A 16,235-nucleotide genomic window follows, 5' to 3' on the forward strand; every position below is an offset into this window, starting at 1 on the left:
CTGTGGCTAGACACCTGTGGTGGTGGCAAATCTTTTATGAGAAAGAAGCATGGGTGTTTTTAAATCCAATATGCCTGATCCTTTTTTACTCATGGGTGATTTTAAACATTGCAACGCTCATCAGATGGATGGTCAGTCCTGCCAAAATTGGCTAGTTTGACCGTTTCAATATAACGAGTTTGGACATCTCTGAAGAGTCAATCGCTTTCCAAATGCAGCCCATCAACACTTCGTCCTACTTCTCATTGGTAAACTACTGATTTTTTCTGGGAAAGCTACGTTTAGCCAAGCGATTGTAGTACTACATGACAGCCTGTCAGATAAGTGGCTGCCCTTCTAGTATGATGGATCAAGTCCACTAGAATGGAAGACGCCCTATGGCTTAACAAATAGAAGGGGTGCCAAGCGGGTACATGTACAGGGGTTGTCTTGATGAAACAGCCACATCAACTCATACTGCCCTCTGATAAGGAAGCCTGATCTTACCTATAGGTCCCCTTTTTCCGATGCCAGTGGTTTTCAGGAATGTGCTCCACTGTATGAGTGTACATAACCTGGGAGGGTGCTGCCGTAAATAAAGTTACACATCTATTATCAGAATCATTGGCATTATACCTGGGAACAATCTGATAGCGCAAGGAGGCGTCGAGATAAGACATGCCACCGAACAGCAGCATGTATTATGCTGAAGAATTTGCAAGGCAAATGTGTGTACTTTGAAATATACAGCCGCCTGTCTTGGTGTTATCAGAAATCCCATGTAATCATGTTATATTTGGGAATTTTTGCTTATTATTTCCAGTTGATTTTAATGGAGAAGCTTTTAAGCCCCTGTCAGATGAAATGATTTATTTTGTTACATATTCTAGTTACAATAAAACAGAAATCAATATTCTTTAAGGGTTTGTCTACTACGTGAGAACTCCTTATCAATGGAACCCAGGAGGTCAAACAATTAAAAAAAAAATTGTCCTTGGCTGGTGCTGCTCCTCTGTACTCAACACTGCATTCCCCGCTGGTTTTCAGGAATCAACATCGGGGAGGTGCATCAGGTGAACGCTGCAGTCAATCAGAGGCCAGTCATTGACTGTAGTGTTCAGATTTTGCCTAAGCTGAAGAAACCACCAACTTCAGTGGGACAGGTCATCATCAACCTAATGTGTATGGACGCCTCTCGATTTGCCATCGACAGAGAAAGTTCAAGCACGAATGAATCGCAAAACCCAAACCTTTTGTTTCCCCAAGCCACTGGTAGTGGTGTTTCCCTCGCGCTCTCAGTGTGTACGAGAAAGTTGCGAGATTGATGTTGTTTGATCAACTTGTATCTGAGATTTTTTGACACCATTAAAGGTTTGAACCAAGATATGAAGTTATCCCCTATTTGCTTTGAGATCCAACCAAACAGTCTGATTGAGAATAATAGGTGTACATGCCCGACCTCGCTCCATTTGGACAGGAGCTCCTCAATATTGGAGTCACAGCGGTCGGATACCCACCAATCTCGATGTTGTCTCCTATCCCAAAAATAGGGAATAACTTCATATCTTGGTCCAATTTAATGCAGTGTTCTACAATTGGTGGCAATCCTGGTATTCCAAAACTACAACTTCCGGCAGGTCCTGACAACCGTAGTTTGGGAATTATCGCTTAAAGCAGAACCATAGAGAGAAGAATACTGCTACAAGGATGCGATGAAATATGCTGAGCATTTGAAAGCATTTTTCTTGTAAGGAAACTGCATTTTAGCTAAAAATATACAATCCTTTTATGGCTGCCAGCTGCTCTGAATTGACCAAACTAGCAACTGCCGGAACGGTTTATTTATACCCCGTAGAAGTGGCATTTTTCAGCAGGACATCACATGTGAACTTAGCTGCTTCTATGATGGTCAAGTGTGCAAAAACTTGTTGAATAAATGTCAATGGCCCCATAAGCTCCTCTCAATAATGATAATCGTTTGAGAACAGCTGTATGGGGGAACAGACACTGATCCTATATGGTGGGAGCGGGGAAAATATCGCCAGGAGATGACAATCTGGGTACATTTTCCATTTTAAGGGATTCTTGGTAATGTGAAACACAGATGAGGTGATTTTACTCGAATTCTTTGGAAAGAGCTTTGCATTACATCATGGTTTCTGGCAGTCGTTCTTATTTGGCTAATGCTGCAAAGACAAGGAGGTTGGATATCGCCATCCAGATACTTATTTCCTTAGATTTATAACGTTTTCAGCTATTTATAGTGCTACGTACAAAGCTCTGGTTCAGACTTGCGAATCCCTTTTGCAAATGTGAACAAGGCTGCAAAGTTGAACAGTAAAAAGCCTATACATATAAAAGTTGTCTCACCCATTTCTGCTGAATGTGTATGGGAAGCCCCCAACTGTCCCCCCTATAGATGAGGATGTGGATCAAACATTTTGAATGTAAACGCCCAATCAAGGTGACATTGGACAAGTCTAGCCAGTGCAGCTTCTCGGGATTTAGGTACTGCCGGTGTGGCTTCTCAGCGTTCAGCTACTGCTGATGCGGCTCCAAGGTTCAGATCCGCTAGGTCAGGTTTCAGGCTACAGGGACTGCCGGGTGTGGCTTTGGGCCTTTGCCACACAAGGCCCAGCGGTTCAGTGTCAGGCCCAAGCCACACAAGGACCCAGGTTATGGCTCACTACACGGTATACTAGGATGACAGACCTGACAACATACAGTTGCACATACGAGACATGTAGGGGAACTCAAGGGAAAAAAAAAGTTGTTCAAGTGTCTGGTAAAATAGTTTCTTTATTTTAAGTCCATTACAAATGTACAAAAATTACAAAGGTTGCATAGACAGGGCAAGGGAGCAAGACACGTTTCGAACGCTCACTTGCCTTCTTTATCACAGCTTGGCTACACAATCAAAAGGATCCTGGTCACAACAGACACTCAGCTTTCAGAAACACAGAGTGGACAGCAATGTGAGCAGCCTCTTCTCTCAGCACCATGGTATCTCCATTGTTAGATCAGATAGACATGGTGGACAGCAATGTGAGCAGCCTCTTTTTACCTCAGCACCCCTGATATCTCCATTATTAGACGAGACAGACATGGTGGACAGCAGTGTGAGCAGCCTCTTATTACCTCAGCACTCCTGATATCTCCATTATTAGACGAGACAGACATGGTGGACAGCAGTGTGAGCAGCCTCTTCTTACCTCAGCACTCCTGATATCTCCATTATTAGACGAGACAGACATGGTGGACAGCAGTGTGAGCAGCCTCTTATTACCTCAGCACTCCTGATATCTCCATTATTAGATGAGATAGACATGGTGGACAGCAGTGTGAGCAGCCTCTTCTTACCTCAGCACCCCTGATATCTCCATTATTAGACGAGATAGACATGGTGGACAGCAGTGTCAGCGGCCTCTTATTACCTCAGCACCCATGACTTCTATTGCATATGCTTGCATGTATCTGTCCTATGAATATTCTAGTGCAGGTTTCTGTCAGTGGCCATTTTAATGCTCTATAGTGATTATCTCCTTAGACAAAACAAGGGTCATTTGCTAATTAAAGGTATTTGGAAACTTAAAATAAAATTTCCTTTAGTTATTTTTTGTTCTATTTCCAGAAAAAAATCCTTTAATAATCAGGTAATCATTATGGCTGTATTATGGAACTGTATTACACAAATGTCCAATACGGTGCCCATATGAAGCCTTATAATGATCATGTGTCCATCAACCAAGCTTCCTACGCCATTGTTTGCTCTCCTATACACCTTTATGTAGTGACAAAACCTTCACATAGTTACAAAACAGAATCAAGTCTTCAGAAAGAATATCAGAAGTGACTCACAAGTTTTATGTAACCTCACACTCAAAAAGGGCGTTCCTATTAGATTTTGGCCATTCCCTAAGGCTGTCCTGGGGGATAGGACTTATCGTAAACATCCTTATTTCACCAACCAATGTTTTGTTAGGCAAGCTTCCACATCACATAGAAGTAGAATTTTGGACCAATGTGGCCAAAAAGCTCAAGACAAAAAAATTCAAATCTCAGGTAAAACTTTATTTCGTGCTCCTAACCAAAGTTACTCTTAAGCTAAGTCTAATTCTAAAGCTGCCTCCATGCCAGACATCACTGTAAGCACATCATCGGAATCACATGGATTCCCAGCACCGCAACATGCAAAACTCTAGTCAGAAAACTACTCTGTAATCAGAATATTGTAATAAAGTCCTTGCTCCACAGCTGTTGCAGATTACACGAGCCCCGACTAAGCCAATGCTCCACAATTTCCACCAAAATAAACATCAAATCTATTTACTGTGTGATATACCTGGACCGCTGCCGGCTGACTCATGGTAACGATCAATGGACAGTTTTATGTGTTATATATGGTGTAACGTTGGCTGTGGAGAAAGCAGACACTGAAAGCTCAGTTCTTATGAAAATCAGAATTAGGTGACAGGATGCGAGGAGTGAGACTCAAGGCTACGTACGCCATGATGCCTGCTCGGCTCAGATCCCAACACAGCTTCTACAGTGCTTTATAGGCTGCTACCAACATTACTTTATTCCTGGGTAATTAAAAAAAAGTAATTTTAAGTTTCAGAATGAAAACTCTGTAAGGCTTGGTTTATATTAACACAGACCTCCACCAAGCACTACATCGGAGTTTGTGTCGGAATCCCCGAAAAACTCAACCCAACAGCGTCATTCACTTAAATGAAGCCAACGGAGTCATTGTGGACCCTGTCTGGCAAACTCAATGACTGAAAAAGATAAATACTGCCACAATGGAGGCTTCACTAAACTGTTCCCTTCGCAATACAGTTTTTTTTGGGGATTCCAACAGAAACCTCAACAATTGTGCTCGGCAGAGAACACGGTATTAATGTGAAGCTAGCCTTAGAGAAACACCCAGGAAGTTTTTCCCATCTCGCTTAGTAGTGTTGAATGGTGGTGGTCTGGGTATTTTGACCCCACTGATAGCTCAAAACTAAGAAGCAAATGCCCTCAGCCTATCATTGAGCACAAGCAAAATAAAGTCTATGGGTACGGTATGTTCACATTGGCTTTTTCTATGTGGACTTTGAAGCAAATTCGCTATGAAATCCATGTAAAAAACTCAACTAGTGGCTCTTTACAGCGTCCTGCTCATACTCACGGATGAGCAGCAGGAACAACGGGTCACAATCAACACTACTAAACATTGGCTATAAAAAAAGTTTAAAACTTTAGGTACCCTTTAACAGTGAACTCATGAGAAAATGAATTTTCCCAATGTATGAAGATGACCAGCTCTCAGCACCGAAAAATCTTCACCTTCCTCTACCAATCTAGAAATGTCACCCATTACAGTAGAAAATGAATGGTGGCTGATATTAAAGGGGTAATTAAGTAAAGGGATACTCCAACCAAAAACATATGGTATCTCCCGTCCACTGGACTCACTCCTATAAAATAGGAATGGTGCAACATAGCATACATTTGACCACTTCTTGCACAGCGGTTACACCATTTAGTACTGTTACAGAACCCCCCAGCATCAAGAATGTTATGCAGTATATGTATGTATAATACTGTAGTTTCCATGTGAAATGCATCAGTCCACAGGCTGCACCCCTGGACAAGATATTCTCTTTCTGACTTCCCCCCACCTTTGTAATTCCCACAGTAAATATTGGCAGGCTCCGGCCCCCTGCGGCTATTGTAATGTATGTCTGGCCTGCTTTTTCTATTGGCCTGCCCTGTGTATCTGTGTTATATATTCTGTGTGCTGTAAATAAAGGTTGTTCTTAGACTGGAAATACATGGAGAAGCAGTCAGCTTTTATATGCTCTCATGTAATCAAGAAATTCCTGCCAGCGTCCTTTATTCAGAATCTAGCAAAAGCAGAGTGGACCTCCTGAAACACGGGGTGGTACTGAAAGAGGTACCCCAGCTTGGTAGACCCCGTTACAAGTACCGATCCAGTAATGTAACTGCCCAGCTGACAATTGGAGTATAATTATGCCTTTGTTTTTGACGGACTAATTTGCTAATCCAAAATTGAAGCTGCTACAGTACGTGCGATGTGAGTGCTGCCAAACTCTATACAGCGCTATAAGCAATGAGAAATGAGTAAATGTCATTAAATTAATTTTGGGGTTTTTTTTTATTTTCTGAGAATTTAGCATTGAAGACTTATCCAATGGAGGTCTAACTCCTGGCTGATCCACCGATCGGCTCATTTGAAGTATTGTGGTGCAACAGAATTGTAACAGCTCCATGGAGTGTGTAGTGGCCATAAATGGTACTGCAAGGTCTCTCCCATACTGGTGAATTCTTATTTACCAAATTTAGAGCAGTATAAATAATAGAAAAGCCCGAGACATTTCTTTGCACATTTTTAAGAAATAATACAGTCTCTCTTGTCATTATACAAGTCAATTACGCGGGATTCTAACCCAAAGATAATAGAAACACAATATCCAAACCCAACAAGATCTATAGAAAAAGAAGCTGAAATTAATGTCTTCTCAGCTTGTAGTGCCTAGTAAATTATTAAAATGCTTTTCATTACATTTCCCAGTGCAGTTTTTATTTGCTCTCATAAATTATACAGTATTTATAGCTACAAAAGAGAATAGCTGTAGTTTATGAAATGCTAAACAGATGACATCACTAAATGACTGCTGATGACATCATCGGCCGGAGCTTAAACAGGCATCCGAGGTTTATGTATACGGTCTCCGGTGTATTATAATTATATGTTCCACGTTCTCACAGCAGGACGAGTAACTTATACAGAACTCCGGGCTGCGACTAAATAAGTAATAGGTTTTAATGTAATTGAGAGAGCGCGATATTTTATTTATTGTTCTGTCGCTGAGTCTCATCAACAGGAGGTCACATGCCAGTCGTTCACTTATTATGTAAAGTTACGATAATTATCAGTGACAAATTATAGAGGAGAATTAAAGGGAAAGGGGAAAAAAAGTGTCCTGAATTCTCAAGAAGGGAAAGGGTTCAACATTGGAGATAAAAACAGCAAAGTTTTATGTATACTTGTTAGAATCCTGCTCGTGTTTCAGGCATCTTCAAGCCCTAAGTTGTATCAAAAATGTCTTGAACCTGCTTATCAAACATGATTGATCGGCTATGTCACCGATCAGGTAACCTGTTAGGATAGACGGATATAGATAAGATTCTCCAGGCGTATCGCCGCTCAAGACTGTGGCTTCTTCAGGGGTTGGAGTATTGTGCCAGCAGTATACACTGTCTCTGTGTTTAGCCTACTATCTATGTTAAGGCTTCTTTCACACTAGTGTCGGAATCTCCCCGTCGCAATGCGTCGGGGAGAGATTCCGACGCTAGCGTTTGCTGCATTGCACAATGGAGGCAGCGGATGCATTTTTCCGGCGCATCTGCTGCCCCATTGTAAGGTGCGGGGAGGTGGGGGCGGAGTTCTGGCCGTGCATGCGCAGTCGGAAAAAGCGGTCCGTCGGGAGAAAAAAACGTTACATGTAGGGTTTTTTTCTCCCGACGGTCCGCCAAAGCACGACGCATCCGTCTTGCGACGGATGCGAAGTGTGCCAATCCGTCGCAAATGCGTCGTCAATAGAAGTCTATGGGGAAAAAACACATCCTGCAAGCACTTTTGCAGGATGCGTTTTTTCTGCAAAATGACGCATTGTGACGGATTTAAAAAAACGCTAGTGTGAAAGTAGCCTTATGTTTAATTAAGCTTTAATATCTTCAATTATACTATTAGATCAACGGAAGTACTATTGTGACGACAGTACATACTGCTTCTGTGATAAGCCGGTTGGCCATGTGGAACCTTTATTGTATATCAGGCTTGTGATTCACATGTATATATTTATAATATATTTGATAGGATTATAGCATTGCACTTGGGTAGCACCTTTGTTGACCCCTGCTACTTATTTGTGCGCTTCAAACACAGACCTAATATTTGGCGAAAAGTGGTGTTATTACGCATTTCTAATATTATTGTGACACACAGTGTGAGAACACTAAATGCAACACGAGGAGATGGAAGCCCAAACGCTAGGGAAAGGCGAGTGGAGACCTCTAGGTAGATGTAATAGCACCCTGCCTATCCTACCATCCCTATATTGATTCCACACCAATCGTCGAGCAGGAACCTAAGCCCTGTATATCCTTAGAGCTAGGCCCTGAATAGGGAAGGGGGGAGAATGAGCACTGGTCAGTCCCCACTGTACACTAAAAAAAGAAGGGAGACCAACAAGGGGACAGCAACTCAGCTTGAGCAGACTTAGAGGTGTAACACCAAATGTCCTCCAACAACTCCAGAGATAAAGTAAGCTATAGATCCAAGCCTTCACAAGAGAAAATGTGAATATCACCAGCAACTCCCTGAAGCAGACTGAGAGTCTATAAACACCCAGGTCTAGGTGTGTCAATTAGAGCCAGAGGGAGGTTGCCACTGGGTCCAAAAGTCACAAGGATTAAGAAGGCGTCTGCAATGCCAAACGCATAGACCTTCTGCAGCCACATGCTGTCTGTAGCATCTGACACACCTGTGACAATTATGGCATATATTTTTATTGGTTCCTCATGTACCATCTCACAGATAGGTGGAATAGATTCCAACACTTGTGGTCTGACATACTACAAAGGCCATTTGTGCTGTTTAAGTGTTTTTAAATGTCTTTGCTATTACATTTAGGTGATCCTTGTCACTACATACTTTCATTTTCTTTTTTCCCTTGACAACTGGTGGCAGCGATGGGATCTGTGTGATCTCCCCTGTGCCATCCTTCACCGTGACCAAGTTATGTGAGGCTTCTGTAATGCAAGTCATTAATATATACGTTCTTGAGGAGAATCCCAGGAACCTGAGGCCTCGGGGCTAACAGTGGAGGCCCAATGAGTGAGTTTCCGTCTTTAGTGAATACTGATTACATGATACAATTAGACTTATTGTAATAGCTCCAGAGAAAACAGAATTACCACAGCAACCAAAGTCCATCCATTGCCACCCGTTCTACTCTCACAATCCTTCAACATATCTTCAGGAAGCTAAGGTCCTACAAAGGTTTATCTTGCTGGCAGGCCCCTTTGGCAAGCACTAAATCAAGGCAAGAGCTGCTTTTACTGCTGGCAAGAAAGTTTTAGGAAATGTTTCAGGAGCCTGAGACGATTACAACAAGAAAAGAGAGGCTTTGCTTTAACAGATGAAAGAACTGGATGGTGATGCTGGAGGCAACGCTGCCAATAGACATGCAACAATGGTTGGCCAAAAAAGAACTGTTAAAATCGGCAAGTCCTTGAATGGTTAATTCTAAATGGTAATTTACAGGACCAAGGGAGTGGGAGCTTACAGACCCCTCTGATACAGCTGATCTATAGGTAAATATTTCTCCTGTCCTGCTTATTTGTTCCAAAGAATAAGAGCGCTGGTCGAATAAATTGGGGTGGATCTACATTATCCCGCAGTGGCCACTATGCAGTTGAGTTGTGATGTTCTGCTCCACAACCACACACATCCAGCCCCCGCCAACACTGGGACCAGCTGATCACTGGGGGTGCCAGATATCATACCTCAACTGATCTGGTAATGATGGCCTCTGCTATAGATATGCCACCTATATAAAAGTCTCAGACAACCTCAGCTTATGGTAGAATTGGGGGTTTGGGAAAGTAAGCTGTTGGCTAGAAGATCAACAACTATCTGTTCCAGCTATGGCTATCTTTAATAAGATGTTTAAAAACAAAAATCACTCAATCTATGTTGAAGAGTCTCCCATGAAAAAAACTAAAGGGGTGGTCCGAAATACAAAATAATTTTCTAATATACGTAAATTAAAAAATCCCTGTCCTTCCCTAACTACCCTAACTGCTTTTCTATTTTTTCATCTGTTTCGTTTCAAGGAGGGGACAAGAGGTGCGGCATCGACCACCGCGTCTGCCCCAACGACGCTTGCATCGGGATTCTCAAATGAAGCATCATCAAAAAGGAAGTGAAACAAAAAATTGAAAAGCAGTTAGATAGTGTAGTTAGGCAAGGATATGGACTTTATAAGAAAATAGTTTAGGTTATGACACTAAATAATAGGGATTTAGAATGATGAAAATTACTTTGGCATACGGACCACCCTCTGAAGGATTTCCACTTGTCTGTCCTAACTCTGCAGATAGGGAGGATGCTCTCCTTTTACAAAAGAGATCTGTATTAGTTTTTAATGTAGTATATGCCATACCATATAATTATAAGACTTCTAAGCATAGTCAATAATTAGTCCAAGATTATTAGTCTTTTCAGATGAATGGGGTGGTAGAGTTAGTCATCTTCCCACCCTTTACAACAATGAATTCCTCCTCTCATTACAAACAACCCAAAGCGCTGTCAAAATCCGCCAATGCTGTTTGTCAGATGGTAGCGTGGCTTGACGCCTCTTATTCGTCCGGCCGGCTTGGAAAGCTCAGTGTGATTCTCCCACGTATTTAGAAATATCTGATATACGGAATAGTACATCCCGAAATGTGAGACCTGATCTATTTCTGCTCAAGTTACTAATATGTGATTTAGGCCATGGCGGCGCCTAAAAGAGAAGTTAAATGAGTTCAGCAGATCCCGTACTAAAGTGATGTCATGTTATTTTTCAGCACAGACTTGGACAAGTTGTGGTTTTTAGAATTTTTTTTTTTAAGGAAAAACTTTGGAACTGGAACACAATGTTCTTAGCTGTACTACCCTTTAGTTCTTTCTAAAAGTCAAGACTCGTGAACATTTTATTTATCACTGGGTCTGGGCAGACATATTCCTCTTACTGCCAACTGGACCATAGTGGCAGGAGTTTCATGCCATCAGCACTCCATCGGTATGGAAGTTACAATAATTGATCCATGCAGATTCATGCTGTCACCTTGGGGTCACCTTGCTGGTTCCAAATCAATGTCGTAATTAAAGTCACAGCTAAAACTGGCCATAAAAGAGCGGTAAAGCTAGAAGTGGGAAATATTTACTAGTGCAAATTGGGTTGGGGTTCCACTCATGTGTTTGCCCCCACTGTCTCTGCCAAACACATGAGATTCATTCTGGTGGATTTCTGCAATGTTTCCAGTTTCCCGGTGTTTCCTTTCAGCCGAATTTCTACCTGTAGTATCCTACCATTTCCCTAGATAAGCAGCGCCAGATGTGTTGGCTTATATTTACTTTGAGATATCTATTTCTATGGATGTATCCTTCATCTGGGAATTAAATACATGTAATTCAACACTGCCTCCTCTCCATCTAGAAAGTCAGAAGAACTCAAGTGCTGTGGTCTCTAAAACTTTCAAGGTTTCTCCAATTAAAACAAGGACTCTTCTGATTGATGGAGATCCCAGATACAAATCTGACCCTTACGACATACTGTAAGTCCTAAAAGTTATCGCTGGTTTTCCCAGGCATGTAAATCTATATGTATTTAGATCAATGTAGAAATGTTACCATTGACGTTACATAGATGATCTTTTTTTATGTAAATCCACATACAAGAAAAGTAGATTCTACAAACCAATGGTTAATGTACAATATATCTATTACACATTCGGTAACCCTATTTCCAGAAAAAAACGCTGCACTGAAAAAGTACCATAAATCAAAGGATTGCAACAAATTTGATCCAATAAAATTATTTCTAATATCAAAGTGGTCTAAAAGAAATGAATACTGAAAGCAATATTCCACAAAGCTGATTACGGACGCGATTTAATGAAGCATTAACGACAAACCCAAATTGGCATTAGATCATTAATCCCTCCAGAATTTCAACCAATCAGTCTAAGAATTAAAGCGATCTAATAAAATGACTGTTACTAGGTGTATCAATGGCGTTGATTCAACAGTTCTTGGCCATGGGAGAGTGACTTGTTGGTGCACCGTGACACAGTTATTTCATTTGTTATTAAAGGGAGTCTGTCACCATTTTTGTGTCTCTGAACAAATCGCCTGTATACCCCAAAAATGCAATTTTAATTGCTCCCGAGCTGTTTTTAAACAAGGATGGTCTGGTCCGATGGGCGTCCTCGCTGTGGCTTCTGTGCCTCCTCTCTGCTCCTACTCACTGTCCTCCTGCTTTGACATGTCCTGCGTCATCCACATAGAGAAATGAGAATTTGCACCTGCGCAGTAGCCTCACAGATCCACGCAGATGAACACTGCCCTGCCCTAGTGCGGGCAGAACCAAAAACATCACTGCAAAAGCGCCGAGCGAAGTCATCCAGTCATTTCCAGCGGCAGGGTACATTGGAGATGGAATGACGCCTGCGCAGCGATGTTTTATGCTCTGCCCACAGTAGGGCAAGGTGAGAAATCTCGTTTTGCTATGTGGATGATGCAGGAAGCGTCATCCACGTCGATCACAGCTGAAGGATGGAGATCAGGACCAGAGAGGAGGCCTAGACATCGTAGCTGGGACGCCCATCAGACCGGACATAAAATGGCATTTTTGCATGTATACAGGGGGAGTCCGGAGATGATAGACATGTCTTTGGCATGCAGAAGCAGACAAAGGTGGTGCCATTTGTTCGGAGACACAAAAACCGGTGACCGGTTCCTATTAAAGCCAACTGGGTATACAAGTCCAGATACTTCGAAGAAGCTGCTAATAAAATGTATCCTGTTGGTACAATGAATGGGAAGGCATCCATAAAAACAAGTGTGACTTCTGGCTATTTACGATTGTGGTACTGACACTTCTGATCATCACTTCCCTATGATTGGTCCAATTTCTGGCTCAGTGGTTAGCACTGTATGGTGGCTCAGTGGTTATCATTCTGCAGAACACTAACATTACTCTCACAAGCTATACAACTGCAATCTCCGGGGGGAATCCACCATCTTCAAATGCTAGTTTGTCATTCTCCGCATATTTAGTGCATGTTTTATGGTAAAGATGGAAGATCTGGAACTACTTTACTGAAAGTCGAGGCATAATTTTCTCCTTTACGGCGCTGCCCTGTGACTTCATCCAGTTTAACCATTCGTTACCCACACGTACTGCTATTCCAGAAGGGAAGCATATTCCAGACGTGGGCACATATTTTCACGAAGAGTCATGTTTAGGTGGGACGCACCATTCATTAAAAGGTTTAACATCTGCTTTTATGGCATTTCTATGCAAGATTAAAGGAAAACAAAGTACCCAAAAGTTTTAAAAAAAAAAAAGTAATACGACCGGTATGCACCATAATGGCTTCAAACTTTATACAGCATTACAGAATTGATTCAGTTTTTCCAAAAGCATGTCAAATAATGCGTTGCCCCTTCTTTTACATAGGACTGCAGATTTGAATGCTATATAAACTATAAAGATACAGTATATAGCACAAAATCTGCAAATAGCACAAAACACATTACAGCTTATACCGTACCATAGACAGGATGTTATACAATGTAGCTATGGATTGTGGAGGAAGTTTTACATCATTTTTCTACGCTGTTGCGCTGTGGTCTTGTAAACCGTCTACAACGTTGTGTCTGGTGTGACGGGATTTGTATAAAAGTGGCGGAAAATATTTGATGTGGCGGTGACTTATTGCAGCATTTTCTATACATTGCAGGCGCTGGTCCCTGCGAGGACCCCGCGATGTTTTGTGCGTAGTGTAGTATATACAATGGTGCGTGCTATTTGTGTCTATATATATAAATATTCTGTATTACCAGCTGTCCAGTTCAAGCTCCAGCAGAGACTGGGTCCTCTCCGAGTTACATTGCAGGCACCACATGGCTCAGCGCAGGGACAGGACAAGGTGGCGGTGTCACATCATCCCAACTGGGACCCCAACATCCTGTGTCCCCCCTGAACCGCTCTTTGCTGCTTCTGCAGTGATCCGGAAGAATCAGCAGAGAGGTCCACCCTTCCAGTCCAGGGGAGGATGGGGGGATGGCTGGGAAGCTGGGATAGGGGGTGAGGAGGAGGAGGGACACTGGATTAAACTGCTCATTTGCTGCCCATTGCTGGCGCTTGTGTTTTCCAAGCAAAGGAACAGGAAACTGCTAAATAGTCCAGAGCTGGAGTACAGGGAACAGAGCAGTGTATACTGTCAGGAAGCAGGGCGGATCAATGGAGCACTGTCACCCCGAATTCTGGGGACAATGCTCCTGCACTTATGGCTCATAGTCTTACTAGAACCAGATTTATTATTATTATTATTATTAATGATACTAATAGTAACAACAATTATAATATCAATATTTATATAGTGCCAGCACACTGAACTGAGCTTTACATTGAATGCAGAAATCAACCACATGTGGAGCGCGCCGTATTTATTAAGATCTGCCATCGCTTTTTATGACGTCCATTTATTATGGTGCCTATGTAGCATCAATTTATTCAGGAGAGGTTTACAGAGATTTTTTTTTATCACTGTCCCCAATGGGTCTCATTAATCTGAATTCCCGATCTGTATGAGTGTGGGGAAAAAACAGACTACCACGCAAACATGGGAAGAATGTACAAACTCCTTGCAGATTTCGTCCTTGGTGGGATTTAAACGCAGGATCCAGCACTGCAAATTAACAGTGTTAACCACTGAGCCACCATACAGTGCTAATCACTGAGCCACCATAAGGTGCTAACCACTGAGCCACCATACAGTGCTAACCACTGAGCCACCATAAAGTGCTAACCACTGAGCCACCATACTGTGCTAACCACTGAGCCACCATACAGTGCTAACCACTGAGTCACCATAAAGTGCTAACCACTGAGCCACCATACTGTGCTAACCACTGAGCCACCATACAGTACTAATCACTGAGCCACCATACAGTGCTAATCACTGAGCCACCATACAGTGCTAATCACTGAGCCACCATACAATACTAACCACTGAGCCACCATACAGTGCTAATCACTGAGCCACCATAAAGTGCTAATCACTGAGCCACCATACAGTACTAACCACTGAGCCACCATACAGTACTAATCACTGAGCCACCATACAGTGATAATCACTGAGCCACCATACAGTACTAACCACTGAGCCACCATACAGTGCTAATCACTGAGCCACCATAAAGTGCTAACCACTGAGCCACCATACAGTACTAATCACTGAGCCACCATACAGTACTAATCACTGAGCCACCATACAGTACTAACCACTGAGCCACCATACAGTGCTAACCACTGAGCCACCATATAGTGCTAACCACTGAGCCACCATACAGTACTAACCACTGAGCCACCATACAATGCTACCACTGAGCCACCAGACAGTACTAACCACTGAGCCACCATACAGTGCTAATCACTGAGCCACCATACAGTACTAACCACTGAGCCACCATACAGTGCTAACCACTGAGCCACCATACAGTGCTAATCACTGAGCCACCATATAGTGCTAACCACTGAGCCACCATACAATGCTACCACTGAGCCACCAGACAGTACTAACCACTGAGCCACCATATAGTGCTAACCACTGAGCCACCATACAGTGCTAATCACTGAGCCACCATATAGTGCTAACCACTGAGCCACCATACAATGCTACCACTGAGCCACCAGACAGTACTAACCACTGAGCAACCATACAGTACTAACCACTGAGCCACCATACAATGCTAACCGCTGAGCCACTGAGCTATCCAGACTACAAGATTATATCATTTTCCTTTCGAAACCAGTCCAGGCAGTAGAGGCACAGGTGTCTATAAATGTCTGATTACACAGCAGTCCATAAGGCAGGTCGATGTATGATGCAGCCGAGCTGCCGTGGAAGTTGTGCTATTTTCAGAACATTTGTCTGGTTTAGAGACATTTATCATGAGCTGTTCGACATTTTAGAAGAAAGTCTGCAGTTCTGGCTCCTGAGATGAGTCTTCACTGAATCTCAATAGAAAGCATTAGCAAGAAAAGCAGATAGGGCAGCTTAGTGGCTCAGTGGTTAGCACCTTATGGTGTTAGCACCTTATGGTGGCTCAGTGGTTAACATTGTATGGAATCTCAGTGGTTAGCATTCTATAGTGGCTCAGTAGTTAGCACTGCATGGTGGCTCAAGATTAACACTGTATGCTGGCTCAGTAGTTAGCACTGTATAATGGCTCAGTGGTTAGCACTGTATGGTGGCTCAGTGGTTAGCACTGTATGGTAAATCAGTGGTTAGCACTGTATGGTGGCTCAGTGGTTAGCACTGTATGGTGGCTCAGTGGTTAGCATTGTATGGTAAATCAGTGGTTAGCACTGTATGGTGGCTCAGTGGTTAGCATGTTATGGTGGATC

At 42.6% G+C, this 16,235-nt stretch overlaps 1 protein-coding gene across 13 annotated transcripts in view; it reads right to left on the bottom strand.

The window, feature by feature from the left end:
- Positions 1-16,235, bottom strand: part of IQSEC1 (IQ motif and Sec7 domain ArfGEF 1) — an 816,093-nt gene that overhangs the window by 109,320 nt on the left and 690,538 nt on the right. The window contains exon 1 of one of the 13 annotated variants that reach the window (XM_069736800.1): positions 13,664-13,844. The exons of 11 other annotated variants lie outside the window; for them this stretch is intronic. In XM_069736800.1, coding sequence (XP_069592901.1) covers positions 13,664-13,728 — 65 coding nt within the window. In that variant the 5' untranslated portion in view covers positions 13,729-13,844. Of the gene's footprint in view, positions 1-13,663; positions 13,845-16,235 lie in introns of those variants that run through there. One more of the 13 variants, XM_069736809.1, reaches the window with a different exon arrangement.

This window comes from Ranitomeya imitator, chromosome 8 (assembly GCF_032444005.1).
Source record: "Ranitomeya imitator isolate aRanImi1 chromosome 8, aRanImi1.pri, whole genome shotgun sequence".
Taxonomy (NCBI): Eukaryota; Metazoa; Chordata; class Amphibia; order Anura; family Dendrobatidae; genus Ranitomeya; species Ranitomeya imitator.